The sequence below is a fragment of the Oryzias latipes genome, chromosome 3 (genome assembly GCF_002234675.1).
Source record: "Oryzias latipes chromosome 3, ASM223467v1".
In the NCBI taxonomy this organism is placed as follows: Eukaryota; Metazoa; Chordata; class Actinopteri; order Beloniformes; family Adrianichthyidae; genus Oryzias; species Oryzias latipes.
The window spans coordinates 23,053,568-23,069,380 of record NC_019861.2 but is presented as its reverse complement, the minus strand read 5'-3'; the positions used below and the strand labels follow the sequence as shown (position 1 = coordinate 23,069,380).

The 15,813-nt window shown below is 35.5% G+C and overlaps 1 protein-coding gene across 2 annotated transcripts in view; it reads left to right on the top strand.

The window, feature by feature from the left end:
• The window catches only part of spon1 (spondin 1), a 70,826-nt gene that overhangs the window by 21,353 nt on the left and 33,660 nt on the right, over positions 1-15,813 (top strand). For both annotated transcript variants that reach the window (XM_023953515.1, XM_023953516.1), the window contains exons 4-6: positions 1,912-1,985; positions 2,517-2,639; positions 4,074-4,222. In XM_023953515.1, the coding sequence (XP_023809283.1) occupies positions 1,912-1,985; positions 2,517-2,639; positions 4,074-4,222 (346 nt within the window). The remainder of the gene's footprint in view (positions 1-1,911; positions 1,986-2,516; positions 2,640-4,073; positions 4,223-15,813) is intronic.

Below are 15,813 nucleotides of genomic sequence, written 5' to 3'. Positions count from 1 at the left end.
TTTCTCCAGGTTTTTTTTTTTTGTTTTTTTTTTTAATTTTTGGATCCTGGTGTGCCGCGGGATTTTTTTTAAGGTTAAAGTGTGCCGTGGCTCAGAAAAGGTTGAAAAACACTGGTCTAGTGGATCTAGATGACCCAACTCCCAATGTTAAAGTGCCTAGGATAGCACAAGGGTTAATGGGGCCAATTTATAATGGAAAAGCTAAAAAAAACTGGACTGGACCGGCCCAGATCCGATTGCACTGTACTGCTCAGTGGTAACGAGGCTTTAGTTGCTCTGTGATGTGGATTATAAACACACTCCAAAATTGACTAAACGTGCATAAAATAAAAACACAACACAGTTATTTATTTTTATTTTTATTTTTTTTTAACTTGTCCTGTCCAACAGCTGGGCAGGCAGATGAGAACTGAGGGCCTCTTGGGTTGGACATATTTTACTTTAACAATAGGGGTTATTAATCTTCAGACAAACCAAAGGTATGTCTGAATAAACCCCTTTTGTAATTGAGGCCAAACTTTATTAATTTCAACCATGTTTGAAAATCTTTGGTGTTGGACCGGACGGAAAAAGAAAGAAGGGAAGAAGAGAGAGGGATGTTAGGGGGGGGGGGGGGGGGGTAGGAGGGTGATAATAGGAGGGGAGGGGGGAAAACACAACACAGTTAAATTGTTCAGTTGAAAATTTCTTTCCATTTAGTTTACCCATTTCAGATAGAAATAGCCCTGAAAATATAGAATTTGTGGTCTGGAAAATGTGTAAGACACGTACATATTTTTTATGTCCTCCTTCACACATGGAAAATGTGTTTTTGTGCTAATAAATACCTCCCACAGATGAAGCTGCTTTGTAAAAGACACTCTTTTTTTATTGTTACAAAATGGACATTCAGCCTTTCAAAATAAACTAAGAGGGTTTTTCACACAAAAATGATGCAATAAGTTTGCTGCTGCTTTTGCTGTGCCTCACCCACACCCAGCCTTGTTCCAGACAATTCAAGTTAATAACTGTGGTTAAAAATACTGTACTTGAGTAAATTAGTATTTTTTGTGACTTGCTACTTGTACTTGTTCTGAATATCAAAAAGATAAGCAACTTTTACCCTTTACTTGACAACATCTTTGATTGAATATTTGTACTCTTTACTTGACCACATTTGAATGGACACATACAGTTGTTCATTATATTGTGATTGTGCGCAACAAGTCCACATCTCTATCAAAGTTATATTGACTGGGTTGTTGGGCAGATTAGACGGTTCCCCCATCTGCAGGGTGCTAAAGGTACCGGATGCCAGCAGTGCCTGATGTCTATCTGACATGGGCTGGTGATGACATGGGTGTCCTGAAAACCTTCCCACCTGTACTAAAGTTGTCATTAAGGTTTAAAACTGGCCTCATTTTAAGGCGAAAAACAGCTGGATAAGTTCCAAGGACTTTGAGAACCAGCTTTTGTTCCTTTTTTAACATTTGAGTGTGACTGAGATTAAGTTTTTGTTCTATTTTTTATCTGTTTGTTCTGCCATTTTTTTAACATTGAGGTGTTAAATTTCATTTCTATCAATAATAAATAAAACCTCAAAAATAAACAGTTTGTTGTTTTTCACATATCTTGGTGTTCTTGAGCCTACATTCAGTATGAGTAAAATACTTAAGTTCTTTCGGATACTTCAATACTTTTACTCAACTCTTTTGGAATTGGTGACTAGTAACTTGTAAAAGAGTAATTGTTACAGTAAGGTACTGTACATTTACTCAAGTATGGTTTTTAGGTTATCTTTACAACTCTGCCAACATCTAATGATTCCTGTTTCATGGCAAAGCCAAAATTTTGATGGTCTAAAACCATTGACTTCCTTTACATAATTCGTTTTGTAAACTACTTAAATATTTACCTACTCTCTCTGTGTAGGGCTAGCATTGTGCAGAAGAAGATAATCTTTTTCCAGGATGAAGGTCCCCTTACCAAGCAAATGTGTGAGAAAGGTACGTTTTTCCTAATTAATATATGTTATGTTCATTTTACCTTGCTTCCCATTCAAGAGGAACCTGGCTGGAGACGAGATCATCGGCTGAAAGCGTGAATTATATAATTGAATATAATCCTAATCCAAAAGTGTTGAAAATTGTAGAACATTTTTTTTATGGAAGCTTAAAACAGGAAAAAACTGTAACTGTTAGTTTGCCAGGTAAAAGTCGCCAGTTAAAATAAAGTTGTTTTTTTTTTGTGATATGGGGGGACTTCTGGTTCTTGTTGAGAACCCCCAGGGATGCCAGGTCCTCTTGTTCTATCCTCCATTGCTCTTCATATAAAGTCTCTTTTTGCATAATTCTAGTATCTTTTCTAAATCTTTATTACTTGGAATCCCATCCAGATTAGAATGTTGCATTCTTTATTTTCATGCTTTTCTTCTTCCTCTACTTAACTTTTTTTATGATGAGCATAACTGTCAACAACTCTGCTAATCCTCCTTATCTAGCTCATTTATTTCCTTTTCTCTGTCCATTTTTGTCCAGAGTCACTCTATGGAGATGCAACAGATAAACCGCTGCTGGACTGTTGTGCCTGCGGGACAGCAAAATACAGGGTCACCTTCTATGGTAACTGGTCAGAGAAGATTCATCCCAAAGATTATCCCCGTAAGTCAAACTGCTATGGGCAAAATTAAATGTTTACAATTTCCTTTTTGAAATCAAATTACCTGTACAAGAAAAGACCCTAAACAGCAAGGAATTGGTTCTGTAAAAACATTTATTTTGAGATAATAAAAGGTACAAAAATAGATATTTTTCTAATTAATTTAAAATGCAATAAATGGCCATCACAAGAATTATCTTTGAAAATGTTCTAGTGTTGCCTGAAAAATAAATTGCCCCTTTTCAATGGACTCTCAGTAGTAATGTTTCTTTTTGGGGGGGGGGGGGGGGGGGGGGGGGATCTTATTGCGCAATAGTTGGGTGTGATGTGCATATAACCTTGAGCTTCGGTATCAGGATGTGAACAGACTTACGGATTACATTACCTATTTTGTCTAAATCGGCCCCTCGCCACTCAGATCAATAAACCGATTAGAGCAGAATAAGATAAACCCTGGGATTGAGAAAATTCCCAATTCATTGTTTCATGGTTGGACCATTGGGCAACTTACTCCAACATATATAACACACACGTGGGCAAAAACACACACACTTACTCTGCTGATAGATCAACCACCAAGGAGAGAGGGCTAGCTCTGTGGCTTCTGTTTCATCCTGACTCTTAGGGGGCTGCAGATTGATTTCTCCTTGCACAAAGTCATTTCCTAGGTAACTAGCTATTATTGGAGCGCATAAATTGCACTCAAGAATATTGTTCAGTGATGGTGTGCTTTCTTTAACACTATTGACCCAACTTCGCCTTTTTTCCGGTAAAAATTAATACAAAGATTTTTTTTCTCATTGAGGATAGCACTTTTCTCCAATTTGGCTTTCACCACTCTTACTTTTAGTCTCTGAGGCTGAATCTATTTTATAGCAGGCTCACAAAATGAACACATTCACTTCATACATGAATAGATTTAGGTTGGACTGGAAATTCAAAGTGACCAGGCTGCTTTAACCTGTCTTCAACTAAAAATACCTAATACCCAAAAACTATTAAGATTTTCTTTTTAGCAAACAAGCAAGTTTTTTTAAACTTTCTTAAAAAGCATGATTTTTTCCAAATATTTCCACGAGAATGGGCAATCTTTGTGGACATTAACAACATCCACACAGGAAAATGGTAAGACAAATGGTTTAAATAATTTAAAGCGTATTTTAGTGTTTAATGAATGTAGCACCATCATAACCTTTATTTAAAGCACAAGATATTGAATTGTGGATTACAGATTTTTTGTGGTTTTGGGACATTTCAGTAGATTTCAAATATCCAATATCTGTGCATACTTTAGCAATTTGGTAGGAAAAAATAATAGACATAACATAACTTAATTGTACAATCACAATAGCCACATGAAAAGTTTTGAAGCTCCCCACCTGTGTCTATATTGTTGGCATGACCATCTAATCAGATGCTTCTTTGTGCCTCTGCAGGGCGTGCCAATCACTGGTCGGCCATCATTGGGGCCTCCCACTCTAAGAATTACGTTCTGTGGGAATATGGGGGTTCAGCCAGTGATGGAGTCAAACAGGTAGCTGAGCTAGGCTCTCCAGTTAAAATGGAGGAAGAGATCAGACAAAAGGTAAGAGTCTACAATGCTGACTATGTATTACACATAAATGAATTAAAGAATTGATAATGACATTTTTCTCAATGTTTGACAACTGTTTGACAAATCAAAACAAATTGAGACTTCTGAGGACTTTGAATTTCAGAATTTTCTTCATCAAATTTTGTGAAAGACGCTAAGTAAAGTAACATACACTTTTGACATAAACTAATCAGACCATTTGCAAGATACATCCTACTATCCTAATCATTGTTTAAATTTCAAAATAAGCACTAAAAAATAAAGTAGTCCTATGGCCCATTAATCAGTTATAAATTAATCTCTTTGGGGTTTCTTAAAATTTTTCCAGTAGTGTACTGACAAGATATTTAGATACTTCCAGTAAAGTTAAAAGATTCTGGCATAATCATACATTTGACCCTCAGTTATTAGTGGGCTACTTCTCTGGCATTCTTCTTCTTGTTTTTTTTAAATCTTTGCATAGATTCTTCTACATATTTCTGCCTTCCTGCCTTGTTCTTCAGGACTGTCTCACTGCATCTTAAAATAGCACATGCTGGCAGAGCAGATGGTCCTGCAGAGTGCTTATTGTTGGCTAATACTGAAGACCTGGAGTCACAGTAGATAATGAGAGCATAGTGTGAGATGTCTGTGTCAGTGCTAACTACTTACTGCCTTTATTGCACTTTTTCTGGCTTTTGTTCGAAGATCTAAGCCGGGTTAATTAGACAAGCTACCTGTGTTGAGAGAGAAACCCTTTTTTAGATACACCTTTAGAATTCTGACATTTCTACATAAGTCAGTCATGTTATTTATGACATTTCTGAAGGGCAGACATCTTCAAGATATCTTCACACAGAAGAGAGAAAAGGAACTTTTTTTTCAACAAGTGTTTTCATTCTGTATGACATTTAAATTTGAATGCACAAAAACCATCACCAGTAAAACTATGTAGTGACACTAACAATGGTAACATGAGCAGGTGCTAGGTGGCTCAGTGAGTCCATTTTTTGCGATGAAATGAAGTTCCAAGATCTGGCTGACATGTTTCATGCTGTCACTGACATCTAGAAATGATTCATTAGTTTTTGAAAGTGTTATATTTGGTAATTCTAGTCAATTCTAAAATTACTAATACTTAAACTCAATAATGGTGAAATGTATTTAGTTGTAACAAACAGCAAATTTTAGTACTTTATCAATAATCTTTAAACATATATTTTGATGATCCATTCAGCATTATTACAATTAAGTGGTGCCATTTAAACATGATCAAAGATGTTTGATAATCAGACAGGGAGAGAAAAAAAGGGATTTTTGACAAAAGAGATGTCATTCATTCATCCATGCTTTGGCCAAACCATCCAACTATTGGTAATATTTTGCTCCATGTCCACTTTAAAAAATGAAAGTTTGAGTGGCTTTGCCACCATGTTAGCAGCCTTTACAAGTTGGTCGCAATTACTTTTTCCTCACAGCTGTCTAAAATGAGGAAACTATTCCAATTTAATCTGATTTAAAAAAAAGTAGAATAGAGGACATTTGTATTTTGTTGCTTTCTATTACCAGTTATTTTTTGACATTAACACACAATGCTTTAAGATTTTTTCAGTCTTACCAATAAGTTGTGTTACTGAAGAGAATAAAGAGTTAGCTGATAAAAATGTCTCTTGAAGTTACAGAAGAGACTCAAAATAAAGTTATGTAATGCACAAAAAGGAAGTATAACGATAAAAGAAAATTATTTTGTCATGCAAACAATTTTTAAAAGAAAAATCCTTCATCCCCAAAATTATCCACTGGAGACAATGGTGGTGATTTCTGTGTAATTATCAGTGTTTTCCTAGAGCTAATGAGACATGCAGAGAGGTAAAAGAGGTAAAACAAATGTATTCAGAAGAATCTTCAAGCAGATTACAGTATTTCGAAAGACATAGCTTTTAAAAAACCTGAGCAATATTCACTTTGGAGGGATCATTGTGTGAAACAGAATGTTCCCTTTAGAACATAAAAAATCAAAGAGATTGCAAAAGTGGCTATTTAAAAACAAAAAAAATATAGGAACAACAATGTTTAAAAATTAGTGTGGACATTTTAAAAATCCTGTCAAAAAAGTCCAAATATAACATATAACCGTTTTCCAGGATGACTTAGGCAAAGACTTACATGGACCTAATCCTACCTGATCTCATGTAGGGTTTAATTTAGTTGCTAAAGACAGATTGAGACCTTTCAAAGTTTTTTTTTTTTTTGTGGAAAGCCAGCACTTGTCCACCTTATCTACTTTTATCCAACTGACAGAACAGAGTCAATGTCCTTGAGGTAAGGGAGCTGTGTCAAAAAAGGCTGTTTTCCTCCTAGCCATGCAGTGCTACTCAGTAAGTGCTGACACAAACAGAAAGCTGATTTGCTTTTATGTCAGGTACCATGGGGGTTTGGGGGGGGCATGTAGCAATGAATGCAAAAATTAATATTCATAACTCAGCTTTGCTCTTGCCACAAGGTGCACTGATCAGAGTGCTCGTACAAAGTTTCATTCTATTAAACCACGGAAGCGTGCATTCATTCAAAGAATGTTTTTTTATGCTTCACGTGCCATTCTCGAGTTGAATTTTTTTTCTCTTCAAAGGAAAAAGCTTTTCTTTAACCTTTCAAATTTATTTTAAAAAAACATTTTTAAACACCTGTTTAGAAAAAAAAGCTTTGATACCTAAAAATCCAAGAAATCATGCAAGGACCTACTAGAATGGTTCCATCCATCCATTTTCAGAACCTGAACCCCTTTCGGGGTCATGGGGTTGCTGGAGCCAAACCAGCTACTGTTCAGTGAAGGTGCTGTACACCCTTAACAGGTCACCTACTAGAATGGTTGATTTTATGATTTGTTTCTTCAGGATATCATTTATTTAAAGACCCATTCTAATGAAAATTGTGTTTTTAACAGGTTTTTGAGGCATTTTTCATACAATGGAGGACATATATAGAGAAAGTTGACCTTAAAATTCCTTTTTTGAGTATTTATTTATTCAAATGGTTATTAATCATTAGCAGATAAAAAAATGCCATTAGAAAAAAAAAGCTTGTAGGTGATACATAAAAACTACTAGGGCAGGCCACAAGCTCCCTGCTCCGCTCCATTCTGATGCATCAATTTGTAGATTCATTTACTTCTTTGTTTTCCTTGTCTGAACTGGCATCTGACTCAAAACCGTAAAGCTGGATACCTCCAATATTGCTTGCCATTTTTGTTGCACCTATAATGTTAGGATGGGTTTGTCAGGGGCTGTAAGCTAGCAGGAGAGCATGTGAACAGTAGCCCTCCCTCATCTCAGAGGTGATTTTCGAATCAACTACTGCTTCTCTGCAGAAACTATGTCCTCGAAAATGTCTGTTCTTTTTTTACATTTTGGGCTAAAAATGGCATAATCACGTTTAATGGTCACTGGGAACACTTTTACAAAGATTAAAAGATGAAATTTTGACATATTTAAACTAGAAGCTGTAAATTAAGACAATTGACAGCTGGTTTCCTTAGTTTGATTAAGATCACTGTCATGCCAAACTAATATCTACATTTTTTTGCGCTCTACATACTGTTTTGCTTTTGTGGCTTGGATTGACTTTATTGAGCAAAAGCATTAGACCTTTTTCGCAAAAACCGGAAGTACGTCATCAACGTGTAAACCTAGTTCCGGTTTGTGCTTCGCTGGCGGAGGAATGGCAGAGCCTAGAGTGTTTTCGAAGAGCCTGAGTTGTGTTCCGAAGTTCACCAGCACCGATGTGATGAAGAGTGTGAAGATGCAATCGTCCACTAAAGGAAACAAATTGGACATGGGATATAAATTCGTCCACGAAGAGTTTATCCACCATTACCAAGGTAAGCTTCAGCTAGCTTTAGCCATAGCCGCATCACCGGTAACTCTGTGTGTTTACGTCAACTGTAAATCCTGGTGTTATTAATTTGTAATATAAGGCATCGCAGTGAATATGTTGTGTGTATGTTTAAGTGAAAAGGCATGAGATTAACATAACACCCAAAAATTTGGTGAAGCTGTAAATAAGAAATGTTAAGTTGCCCGTATGCGTGTTCATTTTGCTGCGGTTGCGGCACTTTCTTCACTTACTAGTATTATTTTTCTGAAAGTATGGTGAGCAGAAGTCCTCTTTTCCTGGACATGTCTTCTCTTTTGATACTTATATAATAAAATAACATTGAACATAGATGAAATGTAATTATATTTGCTTCATGTATGCAGCTCTGAACACCAATTACTCTCGATGAAATATCTCACAAACTCACTTCACTCCTCTTTTTTACAAACTCAAATCTGGTCACCCTATTGACAGTTATAGTTTCATGTCATTCTGAACATTGATGTAGCAACATAAGTATGTCCTAATTTTAACCTATATAATTTATTGTGTCTAGATATCACTGGACGCAGAAAGTGCCAACCTGAAAGCTTTCGTCTGCAGTTGTGTGGCTGCTAAAGGATTTTGCAATCACATAGTTGCCATCCTGTTCCAGACCGCACATTATTCACAGCTGGGTCTGCAGGCTGCTCCACCCCCCTGGCCTGCACGAGTGGCTTGCAAAGATGGCACAGGTGGGTTTGTGATCATATTGTCATTATTTTTTAAGAACGTATGTGTATCCATAACAACTCTAAATTATTATAAAAACACCCCAAGTAGTTACTACAGACTTTAATTGCTTTCTGCCTTTTACTTATAAGGGAATCCATCCTGAACCGGTTAGTGAGCTGATGGTGCAAAAACCCAAAACAGTTGGCAGGGACGGTCAGAGGTCCACACTGTACAAGGCATACAGGTGATTAACTTTTTGTTGCTTTGTGAGCAAGTTAAGTTTTTTTTTTTTTAATCTTATGACTAACCAAATTATGGTTACAGCAGATATAATGAATTAAATTGAAATGTAGTTATGCACTTATGTCTAACTTTTGTGTGTTGTGTTTCTCTTGTGTAGGACCACAGCCAGATCCATATGATGGCATCTGGAAGCAGATTATGCCAGGTGCAGCCCCAACCTCTCATGGTTGTGTTGGATGGGTTTCTGAGATGGAATGAAAGAGAACTTGGATATATATTGTGGCAAATGCATGAATGCATACCTTAAATTACACTTATCTTGTCTTTAACAATCAGTTCAGCCTTCTGTCTTACTGTTGATCTGTAATGTTATTTTTTATTGTAAATGTTTGATGTTATTTGCATACCAAAAAATTAAACGAGGCACAATTTTGACCAAAATTGTTTTATTTGTTCATCTAATTTTTTTGTGTAGTCAGTCACATTTCAACAGAAAAATATTACGAATATAACAATTATATTTAATTAGATTTTAAGAATATGTGGAAACACTAAATTTTTCCATACTATTTGCACATTATACATTATTTACATACCAAACATTAATTCACTCTTCAAAACAAAAAAGTCCATGATAATTTGCCAAAACACGGCGGTTAAGCCAGATCTGATTCACACTGCCCATCAGTGTGAGCGGCACAGAGAGTTCCTGATGTGGAAGGACTTTATCCTACTGATCACTCTTTCCACCATAATTCTGAGGCGGGTGATGGCTGCGGTTTGTTCTGTTTCCTCCTTGCTGAATTGAGCTGAAAGCTTAAAAGGTGGAATGATGATCTTAGATCCAATGTCAGTTAGGAGATCTTGAACGAGGAACTTTTGTCCGCCATGACATCGTCTCCTGGCTCCAGCAAAGGAACTTGGCTTCTAAGTCATGGATGTAATCCAAAGCCTCATCCAGAGCACCTGTGAAGATAAAGAAATTAAAAATCAGTCTTAATATATTAATGCTACCTTTCAACACAACACAGTAATCATGTTTTGAAAAGTATGTTAAGTATTTAATTACAAATACATTTCATTTATTTTTGTTAAGGAAATTACAAAATGACAAAATGCTCAAAAGTGATTAAATACATGTAATTAAAATAGGTGAGAGCATGAACATCTTTTATTATAAATATTAATTTGTTCAGGTAGAAATGCATGTATCCAATAACGGTACACATAGTTGACTAACGTTAACCAAACACATTATGAACAACCTTACCTGCAGGTGGGTGTGTCACGTAGTCGTGATCCATCTTTACTGTCTTAGCTTAGCCACCATGTCGCTAGTATCTTCACAGCTTAGCTGCATAGCCTGACATTTGAGGTTCTGTCATATTCTGACTCCCTTCTCAAAGGATCAGTAAAGTTGTTCCAAGGGATAATACTCGGGGCAACACCACTCTTCAGGCGACGAACGACGCAGCCGCACCACAATCCCGGAGCGAAGTTAGTAAGTGCCGGCAGCAGAGGGTGCTACCTGTGTTTACATTAAAACTATGCCCTTCATCTCTTCGGATCGCCTATATCCATTTGGGTTTCAGGTTTAGATCCACAGGAAAATAATGAAATGAAAGGTAAGGCTGTTTTTGGTTGGAAGACGAACAGCCTGGAACGCAACAGAGACTGCAACTCTTCGACTCTGCCATTCTTCATATCTGCTGCTACGCTAACAGGAAGTTGTTTTACACGTCATTGACGTATTTCCGGTCGAAAAATGCGGAAGTGTGAAAAAGGTCTATTTCTAAAGATATTAACCTGTCTGTATGTTTTTCAAAGCACCTATATTCACCACAGACTGAATCTATATGTCTGAAAGCAGAAAAATGAGGTTTTGTGAAGCACAAACAAAAACAGATAGAAGAGCAATACTGGGTTGAGAACGCTGCTTTTATTTGGCTCTGATGGTTTCCCCAACTGTAAACAGATGTGCTGTAATGTTTGATGTGTGAAGTGAAACAGCTTTTATCAGATGAACTAGCAGTCCTGGGTTGACGCCAAGGTTCATTCTCATCCCTTCTGTTTGAACAAAACATACACGCACACAGACATACACACACATACACACACACACCCACCCACACACATATATACAGTGTATATATATATATATATATATATATATATATATATATATATATATATATATATATATATATATATATATATATATATATATATATATATATGCATACATACAGTACATATGTGTGCATTCAGTCCTTACAGAAGCTCAGTGTGTCATTAATGACAAGTTTAATGAGACTTTCTCCATGGACCAGCGACCAGGCCAGAACTTCAGAAGGATTATAGAATGTTTTATTTCCTCTCACAGTGTGGGATGTTTTTCATTATTGCACAGTACAGACGCTTACAGAATCATTTATTATCAAGAGCTCCACAGCTGTGCCACTGTGCAGCAAGTAAAACTCTAACTCTTCAGCCAGAAGGAGACATTATGTCTTATTAACTGAATATTTAGGTGTACAGCTTTTATTTTCTCAAGACAATTATGCATTTTTTAAGATGCCCTTAGAGTACATTTTTAGTGTGACTGGTACACCAGATTTTGTTTTGTAATTATTGCTACAAAAAAAAAAAAGTCAAGAAATGAGTAAGAAGAAGTACAAGCATTATGGAATAAACTGTTAACCTACTATTCAACTTCTGCATTTCTGGTGCTTGTTCACTTTAGCTGTGAGAACAGTAATGTCTTCCTGCTTAAAGTGGGAGGCCTGCAGTGAGGAGCGTGGGAAGAGAAAAGTAGATGTGAAGGTTCCTTTGGGTCACCGACTTGGACTGAATGAGCAGCTGTAAATGTGTGTGTTTGTAGTTGTGTACAAAGAAGCAATTCATTTACATTTGTATTCATCTTGCGTTTTTTTGCTGTCGGTTTTGTTTTTTGTCCTTAAATTTAATAAGTGTTGTGTAAATACTAGCTTGCCAGAACTTGAAGACATCTTATGTCAGGAAAATTGGTGTAAGTATTGCAGTTTATTCATTTATTTTTGTCCCATCTTCACAGACAAGTAACCTCAAGAGATGGGAAAATATAGGTTATGTTGGTTTTTTTTTTTTTTACAATCCATAAAACGGTCTTCATCTTTTCTTTCAGATCTCTGTGTGTCTTTTTTAAAATATGTGTTTGTGTAGGAACAGATTTTCATCATGTAAAATGCTGTTTGAAGAAGTTTCTGGTATAACTGGGGAACAGTCATTAAAATGCTAGAGAAATAGACAAGATAAATGAAAGCTATATATATATATCTATATATATATAGATATATATATATGTGTGTGTGTGTGTGTTAGCTGGAATGGAGCAATGACATTGCTGAATACCTAATCACAAACAAACAAAAAAAGAACCCACAGGAATAAAACATTTTTTTTCTTTTTTTCCCAAAAATAAAGAAAGAGAATTGAAGCTACCAACTAAACGACAAGGCAAAGGTCTGAACACATTTTTCTTATCAAATGAATGAAGGTTTTGTGCCACAAGACAAAAACTTCTTCGTCTAGTAAAAAAGGATGAAATTGTGTCTCTGATCTATAGAATCTCCCTCAGTTTGTCTCATGTCATTTCCAAGCATTGGAATGAACTTAGCAAATCAATCCAAAACAGCATTATAGCATAGATCAGTAAAGGTTAGTTTTTATTCGTTACTATTTTAAACTTTTTCCTTCCAGGCATGCATTTGTAAGAAAGATTTAGTTAAAGTAAGTAAAATAAAGCTTTATACAAATAGTGCATTTCAAATAAATAATGCTACATGCTGTTACCTTCTGGACATTATATACTTGTGTAAAGATGAGATTAAAACACTGCAATTATTTCATTAGCCAAAGGTTTGCTTCTGTGATTGGACTTTTTTTTAACAGACCATTAATAATCTAAGGCTTTGGAGTGAGGTTACCTTCTCTGTTTTAAAACATTCAATTTTCAATTTTCTTTATTCCAAACACAAATAAAAATAAACACAAGTTTAAAATAGATATAACAAGACGTGTGCTTGAAAAGGAGTGGGTTGAAGGGAAATCTTGTATGATCCCACCCCTTTTTTTTCTTTTAAAGCACTTGATGATGTGTGTATTTCTATTTACAGTTTTGTTCAAAATATTAAAATTACATTCTGAATAGCACTCTGAATAACGGAGATTAAAACAGCTTTATTTCACTGTGGTGACTTTGTAAATACATTCTTTTTCGACATTTTATTCAACACTGTTTGACATTTCTTTCTAACAATGAAAAAACAAACAGCTGGATGGGAAAAAAACTGTTCTGAAATTTCCGTTTTTACTCTACTTTTTAAATCATAAATTTCAGCTTCTTGTAAGAAGATGACATATTTTCTTGGATACTTAAAATGAAACTCATTAAACTAAATAAGTGAAACTGTAAGCAGCATGCTGCGTCCTGCAGAATGCCTTAACGGTTCACTGATCTCTCCTTACAGAAACTATTTTTATCATTCCCTCTGCACATCATGTAAAGATATGTATATAGTACACACTCGTCCACTACAATGTAAATAATAAAATAGTTTCCTTCTTGTAACTTATTGTCAATTTTTCAATGGCAAATCCCTTTCTTAATAAAATTTAATATTTATGTCTGACATCAGCACTCCAGTGAACAATCAAAAGTTTTCTTACTGCAAACTCTGCTGTAGATCTGAAAAGTTTTACAGTTTTCAGGTGGGCAAACAGTGTTGGTTTTTATTCCAGTTTTGGTTAACTTTTTTGTTAAACACTTAACCTAATAATTTTCATATCTAAATAAATGACAACTAGTGTCTGTCTGTCTGTCTACTAGTGTTGAAAGAAATCTTAACACAAATGTCTGATGTTAGTAATTACATAAAAACCTTGATCAGTCTTTAGGACATTTTACTTAGTGCATTTTTCGTAACTCTTCATCTATATTTTTATGTTTAAAGTAGCCCGACCATGAGCCTTTAACCTATTACAAAATACTGTATATGAATAGTATTTTCTGTTTGAGATCATTCATTTTAAACTTTATTGACTGAGGCATCTTTTTTTTTTGTTAGACCTTGTCAGACCGATTTATTTTGGCAATCTTAAAGTGTATTCTGTGCTTTGTAACTGTTTGGCCTGTTGTTTTAGCCTGTATGATATTATTTTAACTTCCTGTTTTATCGCTTTTTTTGTCTTTCTGGGGGAATGCAGATGATTTCTATTTGACTGTTGAACCGTCTTTATGTTCATCTTCATGGACGAAAGTTAATTTGCTCACATTATTCTTACTTTGTGCATTACAGTTTAATGTTGAGAACCTCTGGACTGGACCAGAAAAATTAAATGGTCTTTCATTTCACACATAAACCTGTCCAACATGAATAGATTCAACCTATCCATAAATGTTCAGAAGACAATGTTACTCAGAGGCATCTCACACACAGTTAAAGGCAAAAAGCTTTCCATTTGCTTCAACAAATCATTTGTGTTTCCAGGCTAACAAGCAAATGACTTCTCACCAATATAATGAACATTTGGCATTACGCACTATATACTTGTTTCTTTAGTTTTTGCAAAGATCATTTGAGATGATTGTGATACTGCAGTGCACAATATTCATCATTTTTTTTTCAAGAGGCTGATGGTTCTGAACTTTTAGACAATTCAATAAAAAACTTATTTTCTTTAGACTTCCAGTAAATCAAGGGCAGATAAATGCAATAAACTTTATAATAAATATCTTGATCCTTTATTCATGAGCTGGCCTTGATAAATCTGTTGTCAGTAATAGTGGTGCCTGCTCCGCTGCCCCTACGTAAATGAAACCATGCCTTTCAGGCCCACTATGCACTGCAATCTCCATATCATTTTGTTCGTTTGGGACGGCAAGTCTATTTTTTTCCATTTAGAGGTCAAAGAGTTGAAGGAGACATAAACTGATTGACAACCATGGGGACCAAGCGTTAAAATACTAATAACAAGTCAACACTTTGGTGAAAAACCCTTACTCAAAAAAGGAAGTGGGGTAGATGCCAGGCAAAAATCTTTTCCTAAATGTCATTATCTTTACAGTGTACTCTGGCTTGAAAAAATAGATTGTAAGTAAAAAAAAAAATGTCTGAGGGTGCTGAACTGGTTTCTGGTGGGTTTTTCAAATAGCAGTTATGCTGCTGGATCATGCTAAAGACTGGGTGCCGAGTCCAGGCCAGCTGAGAGCTGGTAAAAAGCTTAGGCTGGCTTAGTGGCTGTCTGCTACAGCGATTTGTTTGCAGATGGGGTATCCCATTCTTACCTTAACCATAGATTCACTGAGGAGAAAGAAGCCCAGTCTTTCATTTTTATAAAACATATTTTGCCACATGCAGATTGAAAACCATTTGGATTCATTTCTTATTCTTTTTCTCTCAATGTTCATCATGGAAAAACACCAAGATGAAGGCTTACAGGGATAAAGGAAAGTTTGAAAAAAACAGAAATCAGGTTGTCTTCCAAATTCCTTTTTCCCCCTTTTTGTCTGACAAATATGGGTTCTACATGTTTAAGCGTAAATATTTAAATGTTCCATGTAAACTGTAAAAAGTACGACGGAGTATTAGGGCCACAAAAAAAAAAAATTAGAGCCACCAAAAAAAAAAAAAAAAGTAAAATTACGAGATTTTATCTCGTAAATTTAGGAGATAAAAACTCGTAAATTTAGGAGATAAAAACTCGTAAATTTAGGAGAAAAAAACTCGTAATTT